Genomic DNA, 16,065 nt, shown 5'->3' on the forward strand with positions numbered 1-16,065 from the left:
CTGTCCTTCACCTTTCCTCTCCCAGCCGAGCTGGCCTTGGTCTTTGTCTCGCTCGCCGTCTCCGTCTCCGTCTCCCGGCCTCGTTCGGTGGCATTGTCGGCACTCTTCGGTCACTCATCGTACTTGCCCTCCCCACACCGCATTCACCCATGTGGTGGCATAAAGATCACGGCATACTAGCTTTGAGTATGGGTAGGTAACGATTGCTAGAGCTGATCAGCATGCTGGCGATGATGTCTATCGGTCGCACCATTGCCATCGCCTTTACCATGACCATAACTACGGCCATCTCGACCCCCCCCCCCCTCCCCCTCCCCCCCCCCCCCCCCTCCCTCTTTGCTTCTACACACCACCATGAGGTTGTCGATCACATGGCGCGATCGTGCTGCTGCAATTCCGTCCCGCCCAAGAGTGTGAGAGCCAAACCTGTCACACTGCCCACTGCCCCCTCGCTCTCTCCGGTGCCACCCGACCACCTCACCTCCTCACCCTCCGCCTCCATGGAGGAGACTACTGAGCAGTCGGGGTCAGAGCAAGGAAAAGGGACACGCGCGAGTCCTTCCAATGCAGGTACAGGGTGGAAGAGAGCACAGAAGCTTCTGTCGTCATCTGTCTTGCTCACACCGCAGAGAGGAGGCGCTGGCGCGGGCGAGTCTGCAAACAGGGCTACTCTGGGTGGCCCTCAGGTACCGCCCACACTGCCGCCACCGACGTCTACAAGGGCTGATGTTCCCAACTTGGCAACGTTGGCTTCCGTTCCGAGGACAGCTACCTCATGGGACGCTCTAGTGCCGAGAACTCAGCCACATCCAGCGGCAGGGCTCTCCCCGCCGTCGCCGGCCTCGCTGGCCGCTGTGGTCGTGGCGTCGACGAAGGCTGACAAAATGGGCAAAGATCTGGCATCGCACACGGACAAAGCCAAGCTGACGCTCAGATCTATGGCTCTTCTGCCGCACGATGCGCTGGCTGGCGCCCCGTCCGAGGTTCATGCTCTCCTCTCGTCGCTGGCACTCCACATGGGGCACATTATGACCGTTCTCGCCGCGCCCAAGTACGACAGCGTTGCGGTTCTCCCGTCATTCCCGCTACTTCTCCGCATTGCGGCTGCACCGTTCCGTACTGCCCGTGCACTTGCGCCCGTGGTCTCACACTCGCCAAGCGCGGCATCGACTGCGTGTGCGCGTGCCTTTGACGTTGCCGGCGTCACCGCTCTCGAAATGATCGAGGCGGCGCTAGTCTCGCGGCCGGCCTCGCGTGCTGCGCACATGTCGTCAGCGTCGGCACCGCTCCTACTGTCGTTTGCTGCTCAGGTTCTCGACGGCGTGGTCGAGATTGCCCACGACGGCCTTGCCTCGCTGCTCGGCTTTCTTGGCGCACTGGCGCGGATGCTCCCACCGCAAGCCATCGGTGACTATCTCGACGTGCTCCTCCCGCCGCTCTTTCACCTCGAGGCTGCGCTGAGCACCATTGCGCCGCACTCGTCGCTCCCCGAGTTCCGGGCCCGCATCGCCGATGTCTACGCCTTGCTCTTTGACTCGTGTCCACACGCACTCTGTGCGGCGTTTGTTGAGGCCTCTGCATCGAAGGACAAGCTTGTAGCGACTGCAGCTAGCTCGTACGTTCTCCTTCACTGGCGCGACGTGTGCTGCGTCACTGAGCTGCAACCTGCGCAGCTCTTTGCGCACACGCTTGCATCTGCTGCGCCAGACTTTGGCTCCATCCCGATTCCCGTCATCGATCTCGGCGGGCCGTACGTCCATGCGGTACTTTCTGCCGTGCTTGACTCGCCGGACAACGATCCGCTCCTTGCCGCGCTCCTGCCGCACCTATCGCCGTTCGTCGCACCGCACGCAACGGTGTGGATGGCAGAGCGGCTGGCTAACTCTGCGACGCCGCATCCCAAGCGGCTGCTCAAGATCTATGTTCGGCTGATGGAGACAGGCGGGCCGACGCTGGCGCTCGATCTTGCGGCCACCGTGTATCCGCTTATGTCGTCGTCTCCACTGTGGAGCGGACAGAGCTTGGCGATGGCGAGGGCGGTCAAGACAACGCTCCGTCTCACACCCTCGGTCTTCTACGGCCCGTTTGCCGCCGCACTCTCGGCCGGCTCTGGAGTCGCCGCTCATGCGCCCACAGTTGCACTCCTCAAGTACCTGCTCTCGCTGGAGGACCTGTTTGGGCCTCTCGGACCGCTCACCTACCTCCCGGCGGACGTGCTCGCGTCAGCGCTCGAGTTGACGCCTCTGGCCTTTGGCACGCATGCCTTGCTCCACTACGCTGGGATCTGGGTGGCAGCGCGGCGGGCGGCCAAAGACTCTGGCGCGTCCTTTCAACGGCTTGTTGCTCACGTCGGAATGTGGGAAGCGGCAATTGCGTGCGTGCTTGCGGCAGCGACGCCGTCGCCGGGCACTCTGTGGATTCATCCCATCCCGACTCGTGTCCTCATTGTTCAGCTCTGGTACCATACTCGCAAGCTGGCGCGGACGCCGCTTGGTCCAGTCTGGTCGTCGATTGCACTCGCCTGGCTCGGCGAAGCCGTGGCCGCACTCGGTGACTCGGTCCTCACTCCAGCAGACGCGGCACTGTGGAGCGCGCTGAGTGAAGCAACCCACGCTGCGCACCCGCCGCTCGGCCACATCCTTCCGCGACTTGATGCGCACCTCTCGGGGATCCTGCGGCTGTTCAAGGTCATTATGATCCACCTCCAACCACCGGAGCTCGATGAGCTGCTCGGTCCGCTGTGGACCCTCCTTAACAGCGCATCGTACGATGCAGTCCAAAACGCTCTCTTTCTGCTCCTCTTTGCGCTGCGGCACAAAGACTACGGGCCATCGGCCAACGCGCGGCTGCAATCGCTGTTTGATCCAGCCGCTACGCCCGAGCCGGGTAACCGGGTGGCGGCGCTGGAGCGGTTTGTGGTTGTTTGGAATCATCGACACTTTCTTGCCCGCAAAGAGGGCGTCATTACCAAGAGGCGCGAGTACTCGCATATCCCGTTCCAGCCTACGCGGGTCGGCTCGCTTGACATGTCGGTCCGCTCGCAGTGGGAGGCGTCGAGCTCGGCGCATGCGGTGTACACGCCGGCAGCAACGGTGGCGTTTGAAGCGACAGATGTGTTCAATGGCGAGCGCGGGGCACGCGCGCGGCTGGCTTCAGCGGCGCTAGCGTCGTCTCGGTCGCCATCGGCTGCAAACCGGGCGCCGCCGCGCCACCACCGCGGCACTGTGGAGCGCGCTGAGTGAAGCAACCCACGCTGCGCACCCGCCGCTCGGCCACGTCCTTCCGCGACTTGATGCGCACCTCTCGGGGATCCTGCGGCTGTTCAAGGTCATTATGATCCACCTCCAACCGCCGGAGCTCGATGAGCTGCTCGGTCCGCTGTGGACCCTCCTTAACAGCGCATCGTACGATGCAGTCCAAAACGCTCTCTTTCTGCTCCTCTTTGCGCTGCGGCACAAAGACTACGGGCCGTCGGCCAACGCGCGGCTGCAATCGCTGTTTGATCCAGCCGCTACGCCCGAGCCGGGTAACCGGGTGGCGGCGCTGGAGCGGTTTGTGGTTGTTTGGAATCATCGACACTTTCTTGCCCGCAAAGAGGGCGTCATTACCAAGAGGCGCGAGTACTCGCATATCCCGTTCCAGCCTACGCGGGTCGGCTCGCTTGACATGTCGGTCCGCTCGCAGTGGGAGGCGTCGAGCTCGGCGCATGCGGTGTACACGCCGGCAGCAACGGTGGCGTTTGAAGCGACAGATGTGTTCAATGGCGAGCGCGGGGCGCGCGCGCGGCTGGCTTCAGCGGCGCTAGCGTCGTCTCGGTCGCCATCGGCTGCAAACCGGGCGCCGCCGCCGCCGCCACCGACGCCGCCGACAGGCCTCACCAACAGCGCACACGGGCGGCGTGGCGGAGCCAACGGCGCGGCAGATGACTCGCCGTCGTCGCTCGACCTCACCAACTTGCTCTCGCGACCGCTAGCCACGTCGGACGACCTTCCGCAGTGGCTGCAGGACATGCAAGCCGAGTTGCTGGCCATGGAGCGGATGCACGCCAACTCGACAACTGCCGAAATCTATGCTGAAGACGAGTTCTCGTCGCGGGCTTCGTCGCGAATCCGTGACGAGACTCGGGCACGGATTGCCCGCCAGCGGACCCGACTGGCGTCGGGCTCTATTGCGGTCCACGTCTCCAAGTACCACCAGAAGCTTGCCGCCATCGACCAGATGTACTACGCCGACCTCGAGGCCAAGCGGAAGCACAAGCGGAGCGCAGCGCATGGAGCGGGCGGAGAGGCGAACGAGGAAAAGGGCACAACGTTTGGCGACGACTCGATTGTGTTGGGCGGTCCTCGGCCGCTGGACGACTCGTGGGATTCGGACGACGAGTTTGAGGCCTCCGACGACTCGCGGACATCGACGGAGTCTCTGCATCGTTTGCGGCGACTGCGGCTCCCGCACTCGCAGCTTTACCATATTGTCCACACCGAGTCGGGGGTCGAGCAGGTGGCGATTCGGCAGGGCTACGGGCTCTCGCCGGGCTCGGCCGGCGGCGGCGGATATGGCGGGATCGACGGGTGTGGTAGTGGCGGCGGGCGGCGGCGGGTGAGCTCGGCGATCGGCTCGGCGTCACCCGGAGTAGGCGTGGAGGGGCCAGCCGGTGCAGCTCCATCGTCTGTGACGGTTGTGGGCTTGGACGGTCTTAATCCTGCGTTTCTACATGCAGAGCCAGAAGCGTTTGAGTTTCCGCGTGCCTTTGGCCAGCTCATTTCGTGGGTGGTCTCCTCGATGCACGATGACGATCGGGCAGTGGCGACGCTTGCGGTGGCGGTAGTTACTGACTGTGTGGCTCAGAACGCGCCGCTCTTTCTGCACTACATCTTTGAGTCGATTTTTGACGCCGTCGACGAGCCAATGGCACAAGAGGCACACCTATCAACGCTGGCAACAATCCGGGCATCACTTGTCGAGATCACGCCCGAGTTTGCGTATCACACCTTCAACTACCTGCTTGGGCTCTGTCTCTGGTACAAGGCGCAGGCACGCGACGTGGACGTCATCTCGGCGATGGTGCTTCCGCTCATGGCTCGGCTCATCCCGCACATTCCCGGCTTTTCACTGCGGGCTCTGCGGCGCGAGCGAGGCGAGTTTCTACTCTCGACGCTACCGTCGGTGTACGCGACGTCGGCGCGGGAGCGCGATCGCGCTGCGGCGCGCAAGCGAAAGCGGGACATGCTGGCGTCGCGCGGAGCGGCCCAGATTCGCAAGTCGACGCCGCCAGGCACGGTAGCTGCTGCGTTTCTCGCGGTGCCCTCGCGACACGACACCCAGCGCGACCACGACGTGCTGGTCCAGGCGCGGATTCTCGCAAGTCGGTCGGTGTGGCGGCCGCCACTGTGGTTCGAGACGGCGGCGCTCGATGTGGCCAAGCTCACGTTTATGCACGCGCTGCTTGAGGCGCTCTCGTTCGAGGTGCTGTACTTTGAGGAGATTCTCTCGCGGCCGTTTGCGCACACCCACCTCCTCCGAGTCGCCGCAAGCCCGGCTGGCTCTGGCCTAGCAAGCAGCCGCGGCGGCGGGCCGCGCTCGGGCTCACTCTCGCCGCTGGTCTCGTCACGAGCCGGACCGAACGGCAGGCCGGGGGTGGAAGTGCCGCAGCGGACCGGGCCGGCGTCGTGGCTCGACGTGGCGAAGGAGCCGCCGCCGCCGCCGCCGCCGCCGGGGGTGCAGCTTGTGGAGCGGATGGGACTTGATGCGGTGGCATGCGTCCATGGCACCAAGCTGCGCGTGTGGCTCCGGCTAGTGCGGCAGCTCCTGGAGCTGATGCCGTGTGACTCGCGGCGGCTTGGGCCGCTGATGTCGTGCGTGACGCGGCTAATGCAGATGAGGTCGGACGACGAGAGTGTGGTGCGGCTTGCACTGGACGTCTTTGTGTGCGCTGTGCCGCGGTTCACACTCTTCTTCCGCAAATCAGACGGCTATGCGCTGGTACTGCCGCCGCTGCTCGCGCTTTATGCGCGGGTCGGCTTCCACCAGGTCATTCGATCGCTCATCGAGGACGCGTGGCTGCTGCTGCTCTCGTACGCGCCGCGCACGTTTGTGCTCCATGCGCTGGCGGCACTCGGAACGCCGTCAGCGGCCGGGCAGTCCGAGGCGACGGTCCTGCTGGAGCTGCTGGTCTCGGGCATGCCGCTTGCGCTAGGCGCGACGGCCGAGGCCGGGCAGCCCGCGCACTCCCGCGACCATGTGGCGTCGCGGGAGAACCTTGTGCGGCTTGTGGTCTCTGTCGTTGCACTGGACCCGTTCTCGTCGCGGACGCTGGCGTACCTGGGCATCCTGCACCGCTTGCTGCCGCAGCTGGTCGAGACAGCGACGTTTGCGGGTGCGATGTGGAGCGCGCCGTTTGAGGCGCTGTTCACTGCGCTTGATGCAGCGTTTTCCAAGCCGCGCGCGCTGGTCGGCTTGCCGCTCGCAAACGGAGTGGCACTGCTTGAGGTTGTAGCCCGGTTCGCGCGGCTGGGTGGGAGCTTCTCGTCGGCGCACGCGAGAATGGTACGCCGGGTCATGGGTACGATGCTCTGTGCGTCGACGCCAAGTGCGCTGGCCGAGGCCGGCGAGGGGCGTGGCGGCAGCCGCGGTGGCGGAAGACCGCAGGACGAGGGAGAGCCGTTGGAGAGCCAACGGAGCAGCAGCTCCGAGGCCGCGAGCGCGTCGGTCGGCCTCGAGTGGTTCAACGAGCGGCTGGTGGAACGGGCGCTTGCGGCCGGCGACGCGTCGCCGCAGCTCGGGGCGATGCTGGACGCAGTGGCGCTGGCTGTGGTGGACTTTGTGCAAGGCATGGCACAGTGGCCGGGCTCGGGCGTCCTGCTCGCTGGCTTGCGCACGCTGCTGCAGCGGTATCCCCACCGGCTCTCGCTCAACGTGTCTGCGCATGTGGTGACGCCACTGTTCCCGCTGACACTTGCGGCGCACACGGCAGCGTCTGTCCGCGACGCGCTGATGCTCCTTGTTGTGGCGCTGCTAGAGGCGTCCGACTTTGACGTTCTCCCGCCACTAGTGAGCGCGCTGGCCAAGCTGGTGCCAACGCTCGCGTCGACCGGGTACAAGACTAGCTCGCGAGTGTGGGCCAAGCTGGGGCGGACGCTCGGCAAGGCACGGCGCAAGGCGCGGATCCCAGAGCCAAGCAGTGGTGGGCTGCCGCTCCCAATTGTGCTCCGGGTCCTTGTCCCTGTGGCGCTGTACTACGGAAGCGGTGAGCATGCCACAGCACACGCGCCACACCGGCACTGGCCGCAGCTCCTCCGACTCCTCCTTCCGACGCTGCACGAGCCAGACACGCCTGGGTTTTGCGTGGCAGTCCTCGCGCTACGGAGCATGCTCCTCCGCGGCTCGCCATATGTGGTCTCGACATGGCCGGCGGCGGCGGTGGCCATCAATCGGGCGCGCGAACTCCGTGGGCTCGTAAGGTTTGCCCTCTCTGCGCCGGCGCTGCGCAGGCTCGACGCGGCGCTGGCAAACGGCCCAGCATCATCTGCAGAGCTACGGTCCGAGTGGCTCACGCTCTGCTCACGGCTGGCGTCGTTTGAGCGGCACGTCCTTGGCTACGACCTTGACTCTGAGCCGGCGCCCTCGTTCTCAGCGTCGACGGCTGCGTTCCAAGTTCCGGCGATTGCTATCACGACGGCGACGCCGGTCAAGACTGCTGTCTCCACCAGCGAGTCTGACGATGAGGGCGCGGATGCCAGCGCCCGCCTGGACGACGGCGCTACTCCTAGCGCTCGGCGCGACAGCTGCAGCTCGGACTCGGGCTCCACCAGCAATGGCGGCCGTAGAGCCGGCACAGCGCAGTACTCGTCGTCTCACACCTCATCCTCCGAGTATTCGTTCGAGGGCGTGACGATCCAATCTCGGGAGTAGGGCGCCGTCTGTAGACGAACATGGAAACGCAATGACATGATTGTGTGTAGCATGAAGAGAAAGAGTGTGCTAGCCGGAGAGCCAGCAGCTGGCCAGCAGCAGGGCATCCGAGCACCAGCTAGCGAGCTGGGGTCGGCCGAGTTCCGTCGGGCAGCGCTCCGATCACAACCAGACGACTACCGCCACCCACCCACCCACCCCCACCTACCACCACCACTCCTCTCCCCCCCTCCCCCCCCCCTCCCACTCACCCCCACCACACTACATCCTCTCCTCACCCGCCCCTTGCTACCATGGACGAGAAGCGGGCTGCGTTTGAGGCAAGGGCCATGCGCCGCAACAAGAGCGCTGACGAGCCGCTTGCGGGCTTTGCCTACGGCAAGGGCCAGCCTGCCTACTGCTACCACGGGCCGCTAATGTATGAAGCCAAGATCCGTGACGTGAAGCTGTCTGCTGAGCGGGTGCCTATGTACCTTGTTCACTATCGTGGGTGGAACGAGGCATGGGATGAGTGGGTCAACGAAGGCCGGCTCCGGCCCTACATCTACGACGTCCATCTGGATGTGGTGGCGGCGAGGACCCAGGCGTCGCGCGACTACAAAGCCCAGCAGGACAAGCTCAAGGCAGATGCCGCAAAGGTGGATGCCAAGTCAAAGGCGTCAAAGGCGGCAAGGATGACCAAGATTGTCCTCAAGTCGTCGTTCTCGGCTCCGTCATCAAAGTCCCGCAAACGCAAGGCCTCGGCCTCGGCCTCAGACTCGGCGAGCAAGCGCGCCAAGCCGTCAACGTCTGCAAACGCGTCAGCAGTGGAAAAGGCCCGCGCCGAGCTGGAGATGGATCTGCCTGAGCTGCTGGTCCAGTTTCTGCTCTCGGACGCCGAGTTTGTGACCAAGGAGAAAAAGTTGGTGAGCCTGCCGCGGACGCCGACGGTGTCGTCGGTTCTGCGCTCGTTTCTTGACGCGCTCGGCGTGACTGGCCTCGACCCGCGCATTGCCATCATCGACGGCTTGCGGTCGCTGTTCAACCTCGCGCTTCCGCTGCGGCTACTGTACCGGTTCGAGCGGCTGCAGTTTATCGAGTCGGTCCGCGACGGCGCCAACACGCCCGACGCCGCCGACGTCTATGGTGCTGAGCACTTGCTGCGGCTCATTGTCCGCCTCCCGTCGATTGTCGATCCGATGGCGTACTCGCCGGACGAGCGTTCACTGCTTGCCTCGTGCCTGCAGGACCTTGTGCAGTTCCTCGAGGCCAACCCGCACGTCTTCCTCGACGTTTACGAAACGCCGACGCCGGCGTACCTGCGTATGAACGGAGGCCCGTAGCAGACTCCCATTCCCCTACTCGCGACCATGTGCAACAAGCTGGGTGCCGTAAACGGTTTATGTCTGCAAAAGGAAGGTGTCCGCTGGCCTACGCCCAGGCGAACATGATGGAAAGGAGGCCGGCGAGCGCCATGAGCGCCGCGTTGGGCGCCGAGAGCATGGCGGCCGACGACGACGAGACCTCGTTGCCGGAGCTGTCGGTCGTCTTGAACTGGTACGAGTTGGAGCGGGTCGAGATCGCGCGCGACGTGGTGCTTGACGTCGAACCCGAGCCCGAGCCCGAGCCTGAGGTCGAGCCCGAGGTCGAGCCGGCCGACGACTCGGAGCCGACGAGGACCGAGACAAGGGTCTTGCCACGGTTCGCCTCGATGGTCGCCGATGAGATGGTGGTGGAGGCGAGGACGGCGCCGGTCGTCGACTTGGCCGAGACCGCCACATCGCCCGAGGACGAGACAGTCGTCGTCTGCACACCCAGGTATGCCGAGACCGACGACGAGCCGACCTCAAGGGTGAGCGAGCCGGTGAGGCCGAGGCCAGCGTTCATGACCACGATCGACGTCTCCGACGCCGACGTCGAGGTCTCGGCGAGCGTCTCGAGCGCAAACGAGGCCGTGAGGCTCGACGACGAGCGGACAGCAAAGACGCGGCGATCCGACCGCTCGGTAGGCACCGTGTACGCCTTGGTCGCAACCTCGGTTCCATCGGACGACTTGAGCTGCAGGTTGAGCACCGCAGTAGGCGGCGTGTACGTCAGCGTCGCGCACTGCTGCGACGCCACGTTGCCGGTCGTCTCCGACGTAACCGCTGAGTTGGTGAGGCTCATCGAGCCGCCCGACTCGGCGTAGTTGCAAAAGGTAAGCTCGTCTGCGGTCGCGGCGAGGGCGAGGGTAACGACAATGACAAGAGCGAAGATCTGGGTCTGCATGCTGAAGCTGTGGTGGGTCTGCGAAAAGGAATAACATGTGCACGGCGTAAAATGTGTTCTCATTTTGTGCTCTCCCGAGTGTTCGTGAAGATAGGTGGCGTGGTGTCGACGTCACTCGGCACGTGCCGGGCGGGTATGGCGTCATTGGGGAGGAGGGTTCGATGAAGCTGTGAGGTATAGCAAGGGAGTCAGAAATGCACTAGGCATGGTGCTGGTTGGTGGTGTGGAAGCTTGACGACAGGAGGATAGCGTGTAGGGTGCATACGTGCTGGGGGAGTAGGGCGCCTGGAGGAAGTTGTCTGGAAAAAAAAGTTGAAAAAGGTGACGTCTTGCCACACAGCCAGACCACGCGTGCTGCGAGCGGCACTTGTGGTTAACAGGCCGAGCATTTGCATTGTGCGTCCCTACTGACTGTTAGGTGGAGGCCAGGGTCCGGGAAGGTCAAGGGGAAGGCTCTGCCAGTCCAGCCAGTTGACCTTGTGACTCTTTCGAAGGCCTTGCTGCCGAAACAGACTACTGCAGCAGGACTTGGATAAGCCGGAAAATCTGTCTGTCTGCCAGGACGCCCCCCCCCCCGACCACCCACCGCCACCCGCCGCCCGCCACCCGCCCACACTACCAGCCGCCACCCGCCCGCCGCCAGCCGACGGCCAGCCGTCGACCCGCGACACTGCGACACCGCTACGCCGGCGACCCCAACCCAAGCCAGCCTTAGCCTCAGCCTCAACCCCAGCCTCAGTCACCCAACTCGGTGAGCAGTAGTGATGGCCGACTCATGGTGCACCATTGAGAGTGACCCCGGTACGTCACCACCTCTTCTACAGTGCCTTGTCCATATACGCCACCCGCCCCCCCCCTTCCACACACACACACACACACACACACACACACACACACGCCCTCCCCCCAACCCCCAACCCCCCCCCCTCAACCCCCCCGCCGCCTCTCCAGGTCGCACACCAGCAGGTCGCTATCCCGCCCGGTGGCCACCAAAGGACCCCCCCACACACACACACACACACTCACTACTCGGTGGACATAGGCGTCTTCACGGAGTTGATCGAGAAGATCGGGGTGGAGGGCGTGCAGGTGGAGGAGCTGTACTCGCTCGATGATGAGACAATGGCCAGCATTGAGCCCATCTACGGATTCATCTTTCTCTTCAAGTATGACTCGTCCATGTCGTCGAGTGGACAGGCCGAGACCGACGCGTCGGCCCATCCGGGCTTGTTCTTTGCCAAGCAGGTCATCAACAACGCGTGTGCAACCCAGGCGATCATATCGGTCCTTCTCAACGTGCCGCAGATCGAGGTCGGGGCTACTCTTGCAGAGTACAAGGACTTTGCCGCGAGCATGGACCCGGAGCTTCGTGGCCTCGCTCTCTCCAACCAGGAAACCATCAAGCGGATGCACAACTCGTTTGCCCGCCCGGAGCCGTTTGTGATGGAGTCGGCCCGTGCCACAAAGGAGGACGATGTCTACCACTTTGTCTCGTACATTCCGTTCGGCGACTCGCTGTACGAGCTCGACGGCCTTCAGGCTGGACCCATCAACCACGGCCCCGTCGGCGAGTCATGGCTTGCCAAGGCCCGCGAGGTCATTGCTGCCCGCATCGAAAAGTACGCCTCGTCCGAAATCCGCTTCAACCTCCTGGCCGTTGTCAAGAACCGCCGCACCCTCTACTGCGAGGACATCGTAGCCAAGAAGGCCACCCTACGCGCCGCCGCCGCCGCCCTGCAGGCCTCGACCGACGGCAGTGCCCTTGATGGCCTCGATATGCCCATGATCGAGGCCTATGGCGCCGTCACCCCCGAGGAGCTCGAGCTCTCGCGCATCTCCGACCCGGACGCGCCGAGCCTCGTCAACGGCGGCGAGCCGCTTCCGGCCGACCTCGCCGGCCTTCGTGCCCTGGCGGCCTCGCTCCCGGATGAAATCACCATCCTCATCAACAAGATCCAGGCCGAGAAGGCCAAGTACGCCGCGTGGCAGCTCGACAACATCCGCCGCAAGCACAACTACGTCCCCTTCATCGTTGCCATGCTCAAACACCTTGCCCGCAAGGGCGAGCTCATCCCGCTCATCAACGGCGCCACCGCCGACGCGTAATAAGCACCTGCCCCAGTGCCGATGAAACATGCCTACCTCCACCCATCCCGCCCCTCTATGCTCTGCCTCGGCCAGCACGACCATTGCGTGCGACAGCCAGCCTCCCGCCAGCTCGCCAGCCCACACCAACACCACTCGCCACTCTCCACTCTGCCCTTCACACCTCCCCACGGCCACCTCCCCACCACCACCACCACCCATGTACGCACCATTCCTTCTTCCTCTTCCCTCTTTCCCTGTCCCCCTGCCTCCCTGCCAACCCCCCCCCCCCCCCCTCCCTCCCTCCCCTCCTTCGGGGATGAGCTCCTGCTCACAGAGACACCTCGTCACAGGCGCGGCGCATCGGAGATTCCAAACATCTCCATTCGGTACGGATCGGCTACCTTTGACAAAAAACACAAGAAGAAGAACAAGCACGGTGATGATCACCACTTTACCTCCAAGACTGCAAAGGCCTTTGGCGTCTTTGACGGCGTCTCGTCATCGAATCGGAGGTATGGCAAGGGCGCTGCACATCGCGCCGCTGCTACGCTCTGCTCGTCTGCTTGGGCGTATGCCAAGCGCTGCGCAGAGCTGCGCTCGCCGGTCGAGCCGGATCAGGCCATCATCTACGGCCATGGGCAGCTCTCGCGGCCCGGCTCGTCCACCGCTACTGTCGGCGCCTTCAGGCTCCCCGACACACGCCGCGCTCGGGCCAAGCTAGTTGTTGCCTCGGTCGGCGACTCGAGGTGCATTGTCTTTCGCCCGCAGCTCGCTCGCAAGCACCACCTTGACCAAGCTGAGGCCTCCCGTCGCGCTGACCCAGTCCACCCCGCCGCCGCTGCCTCATCATCCCGCTCGCGCTCGCGCTCTCGCTCGCCGGTCGACGATTCAGAAACCTCGCCGTCGTCGTCGGGCACCGGCGCCTCCTCGCCCCTTTCGTCCGGCTCGGGCTCGGACACCGACACCTCGTACACGTCAGACACATCCGACAACGACGGCAGCTACTCGTCATCATCGTCGTCGTCGTCATCATCCTCCTCTCACGCAGCACCCGTCCCGGGCATTGTCTTCCGCTCGCGGATCTCGCGCCACAATGGTCGCGTCGACAAGCCATACACCGTCTCTATCAAATCCGATGTCTGCGACCGCATCAAGCTCTCCTCGGTCCACATCCGCCACGGCGACATCGTTGTAGTCGGCTCTGACGGGCTCTTTGACAATGTCTCACTCGCTATTCTCGCGCGGACCCTCCTCTCCAACGAGTCTCGCTCCCCGGCCACCATTGCTAACGTACTGGCCGAAATGGCGCTCGCTGGCGACAAGACCGACGACATCACCGTCCTTATTGGTAAGGTCCGCAAGACTAACTAGGCATTTCAATCCTGCCGCTCATGTGAGGGTGTCGAGCGCGTCAAAGAGCTTCCACGGCATATGGTCAAGGAACATCGTCTTGCCCGCAAGCACCTTGTCCAGCGCCGCCGGGTCGACGTACCCGTAATCGTACTCGCCCTTGTTCGCAGCGGCCAGGACTTGTAACACACGTCCGGGTGGGTACAGCGCGCTGCCAAGGCCCTCCAGGTCGGCGTCGTCCATGCCAGGTAGGAGCGTAGCCGCCGCGGCTCTCGGCCGCACAATCGGTACCGGTCGCTGCATCGGCCGCACCGAGAGCAGTGCCTCGCTCTCGTTGACCAGCCCTGGCCGCGCCACACCCTCGCGCATCGACGACGACAGCGGCGCACATCCGCACAGCAGTGCGTGCTTGTTCGCCGTCTCCCGCCGGAGCGCATGCATCACATTCTCGCGCAGCTCAAAGGTGTTTCGCACGGAAAGCCGCGGCACAAGGTCGTACCCGCGGAGCGCAGTGACGGTAAATGGCGCGCACGCCCGCGCGAGCTCCAGCGTCATCACCGCCGGACACGCGTACGCAAAGCATCGCACCCGCGCCCCAAACTCCGCCCGCATCCGGAGCGTGAGAAGCGCCGCAGTCCCGGCGCCGAGCGAGTGCCCAACAACCACCATCGAGCCAACCTCGCCAAACTCGGCCAGCGCGGCACGGATGGTATCTCCCAGCCCGGCCACATGCTCCATCACGTCCGAGTACACCCACGCCGCTGCACGCAGTATGCCGTCATGCGCCAGGCCCGGAACCGGCGGCGCAAACGCTTCCGGCACAGCCACCGCGCTCGCCACCGCGTCCGTGAGTGTGTCCTCCATCGAGAGCGTGCCGCGGATGGCAATGACCACCGTTGACCGCGCCCTGTCCACCGCCACAAAGTACGCCGGCTGAAAGACCGCGTTGCGGTAGTTGGCGTGCAGCAGCTCCGCAGATGCCGCAATCAAAGGTGGGAGGCTCGCATGTAGCGCCCCGATGTTGTACCCACAGCAGTTGTCGCCTTCCACGCCATGCGCAAACTGTTTCGCCTCGCGGCGCCCCGAGCACATGCACGCACACTGGCAGAACGGCCCGTGGCAGCACCCACAGCACTTGGTCATCCGCTCGAGCGTGTACAGCGGCCACCCGTAGCTCGCGTTCGAGTACCGCCCAAAGTACGCCGCAGCCTCAAGCGAGAGCTCGGCCTCGGGCGGCGGGCCGTTGAGCGCATCCGCATCATTGGCGAGGTACGCCGGATTCGACGTCAACACGTCAATCCCGTTCGACCGCTGGTCCCGCGCCAGCGCGACCAGCCCGGCAGCCACATCAGACGGCACCACGTCATGATCGCCGCCCGAGAAAAGCTTGAGCAGGACAAGGGACGACGTGCCGTAGAGATCCGGCTCGTAGCCCTCCTTTCCGCGCGCAATGCATGCCATGCACTTGAGCCGCCGCTCCCACCGCTTGCGGTACGAGTCTACACTCAGCCCGCCTGCTCTCCGCCCGCCCATCGACACGTACACGCACGAGGTAAAGCAGAGTGAGAGGAGTAGCACAACCCAGAGCAGTACCATCGTTCCCTGGAGCTGCGCCACCAGCGACGGCTTGATCTGCTCACACTGCAACACACGCGTGCCCCACACAAGAAACGAGCCAATGCCCGCCGATCCCATCTCCAGCACAAACACGCCGGCCTTCATGACCAAGACGGGCGGGACGGCTCCCCGCGCATTGTGTGGATCGAGCACAGAGCCCTTGCATGCCAGCCTCGCGGCAAACAACGATAAGGCCATCGAGATTGCAAACAGCGCCAGCGATGCCACTATCCACGCTTCCAGCAGCTCCCACGGTGTCACCGAACGCCCACCAGCACCCGACGACGTGCAGTGCGTCCGCATGGCTCGCGTCGTCGCCGACGGCGCCACCAGCAGGACATGGCATAGCACGGCCAACGGCACCACGCACACAACACGCAGCAGTGCAGAGATCATCGACGGATACAACACGTCGTCGCTCGAGAACGGCCACCGCCTTCCGCATGCTCTCACCCCAGGCATTCGCCACCTGTCCCCTTCCACGCGTCGAGTATGCCAGCACCACAAACGCCTCCTCCCCTTTCCCGCCGACTCGGAACCCAGACTCCATGAGGAGCACGTTTTTCACGGCAGCGTCTGTTGGGCACCAAAGAAAATATTTACTCCTCTCCCCCACGCGCCCAGGCTCTCTTCCTCCTTTGACAGCCTCTTCCCCCCCGCCCCACTCCCCGTCACCCTAACACCCCATTGCTTCCAACAGCCCACCATCCCGCCACATCTGCATACCCTGCGTCGGTCATGTGTAGCTCGGCACTTACCCGGTACATACCCCCATATTTTGTGCAATCCACCCCCCACCACCTACCTTGCCCCACCGCCCAAATTCACCCACTTCTTTGCACAAGCCGTCCGCAA

General features: G+C 64.3%; 5 protein-coding genes across 5 annotated transcripts; 3 read left to right on the plus strand and 2 right to left on the minus strand.

The window, feature by feature from the left end:
* Positions 1–371: 371 nt before the first annotated feature.
* On the plus strand, positions 372–9,354 carry AMSG_11961 (uncharacterized protein; the record flags this gene model as incomplete). Its single annotated transcript, XM_013901664.1, has 4 exons — positions 372–382; positions 797–3,169; positions 3,240–7,695; positions 8,214–9,354. The coding sequence occupies 4 exons, from the start codon at positions 372–374 to the stop codon at positions 9,228–9,230; spliced, it is 7,857 nt and encodes a 2,618-aa protein (XP_013757118.1). The 3' UTR covers positions 9,231–9,354.
* On the minus strand, positions 9,319–10,155 carry AMSG_06295 (uncharacterized protein; the record flags this gene model as incomplete). Its single annotated transcript, XM_013901547.1, has 1 exon — positions 9,319–10,155. The coding sequence occupies one exon, from the start codon at positions 10,153–10,155 to the stop codon at positions 9,319–9,321; it is 837 nt and encodes a 278-aa protein (XP_013757001.1).
* A 755-nt stretch (positions 10,156–10,910) lies between these two features.
* On the plus strand, positions 10,911–12,261 carry AMSG_11962 (uncharacterized protein; the record flags this gene model as incomplete). The annotated part of the gene is made up of 2 exons (XM_013901665.1): positions 10,911–10,956; positions 11,198–12,261. The coding sequence occupies exons 1-2, from the start codon at positions 10,920–10,922 to the stop codon at positions 12,259–12,261; spliced, it is 1,101 nt and encodes a 366-aa protein (XP_013757119.1). The 5' UTR covers positions 10,911–10,919.
* Positions 12,262–12,318: 57 nt separating this feature from the next.
* On the plus strand, positions 12,319–13,798 carry AMSG_11963 (uncharacterized protein; the record flags this gene model as incomplete). Its single annotated transcript, XM_013901666.1, has 2 exons — positions 12,319–12,348; positions 12,565–13,798. 2 exons carry the CDS (start codon positions 12,319–12,321, stop codon positions 13,612–13,614), a joined length of 1,080 nt encoding a protein of 359 aa, XP_013757120.1. The 3' UTR covers positions 13,615–13,798.
* On the minus strand, positions 13,633–15,985 carry AMSG_06297 (Sn1-specific diacylglycerol lipase alpha; the record flags this gene model as incomplete). The annotated part of the gene is made up of 2 exons (XM_013901548.1): positions 13,633–15,646; positions 15,969–15,985. The coding sequence occupies 2 exons, from the start codon at positions 15,983–15,985 to the stop codon at positions 13,633–13,635; spliced, it is 2,031 nt and encodes a 676-aa protein (XP_013757002.1).
* Between the last annotated feature and the right edge of the window lie 80 nt (positions 15,986–16,065).

This window comes from Thecamonas trahens (genome assembly GCF_000142905.1).
Source record: "Thecamonas trahens ATCC 50062 unplaced genomic scaffold supercont1.28, whole genome shotgun sequence".
In the NCBI taxonomy this organism is placed as follows: Eukaryota; order Apusomonadida; family Apusomonadidae; genus Thecamonas; species Thecamonas trahens.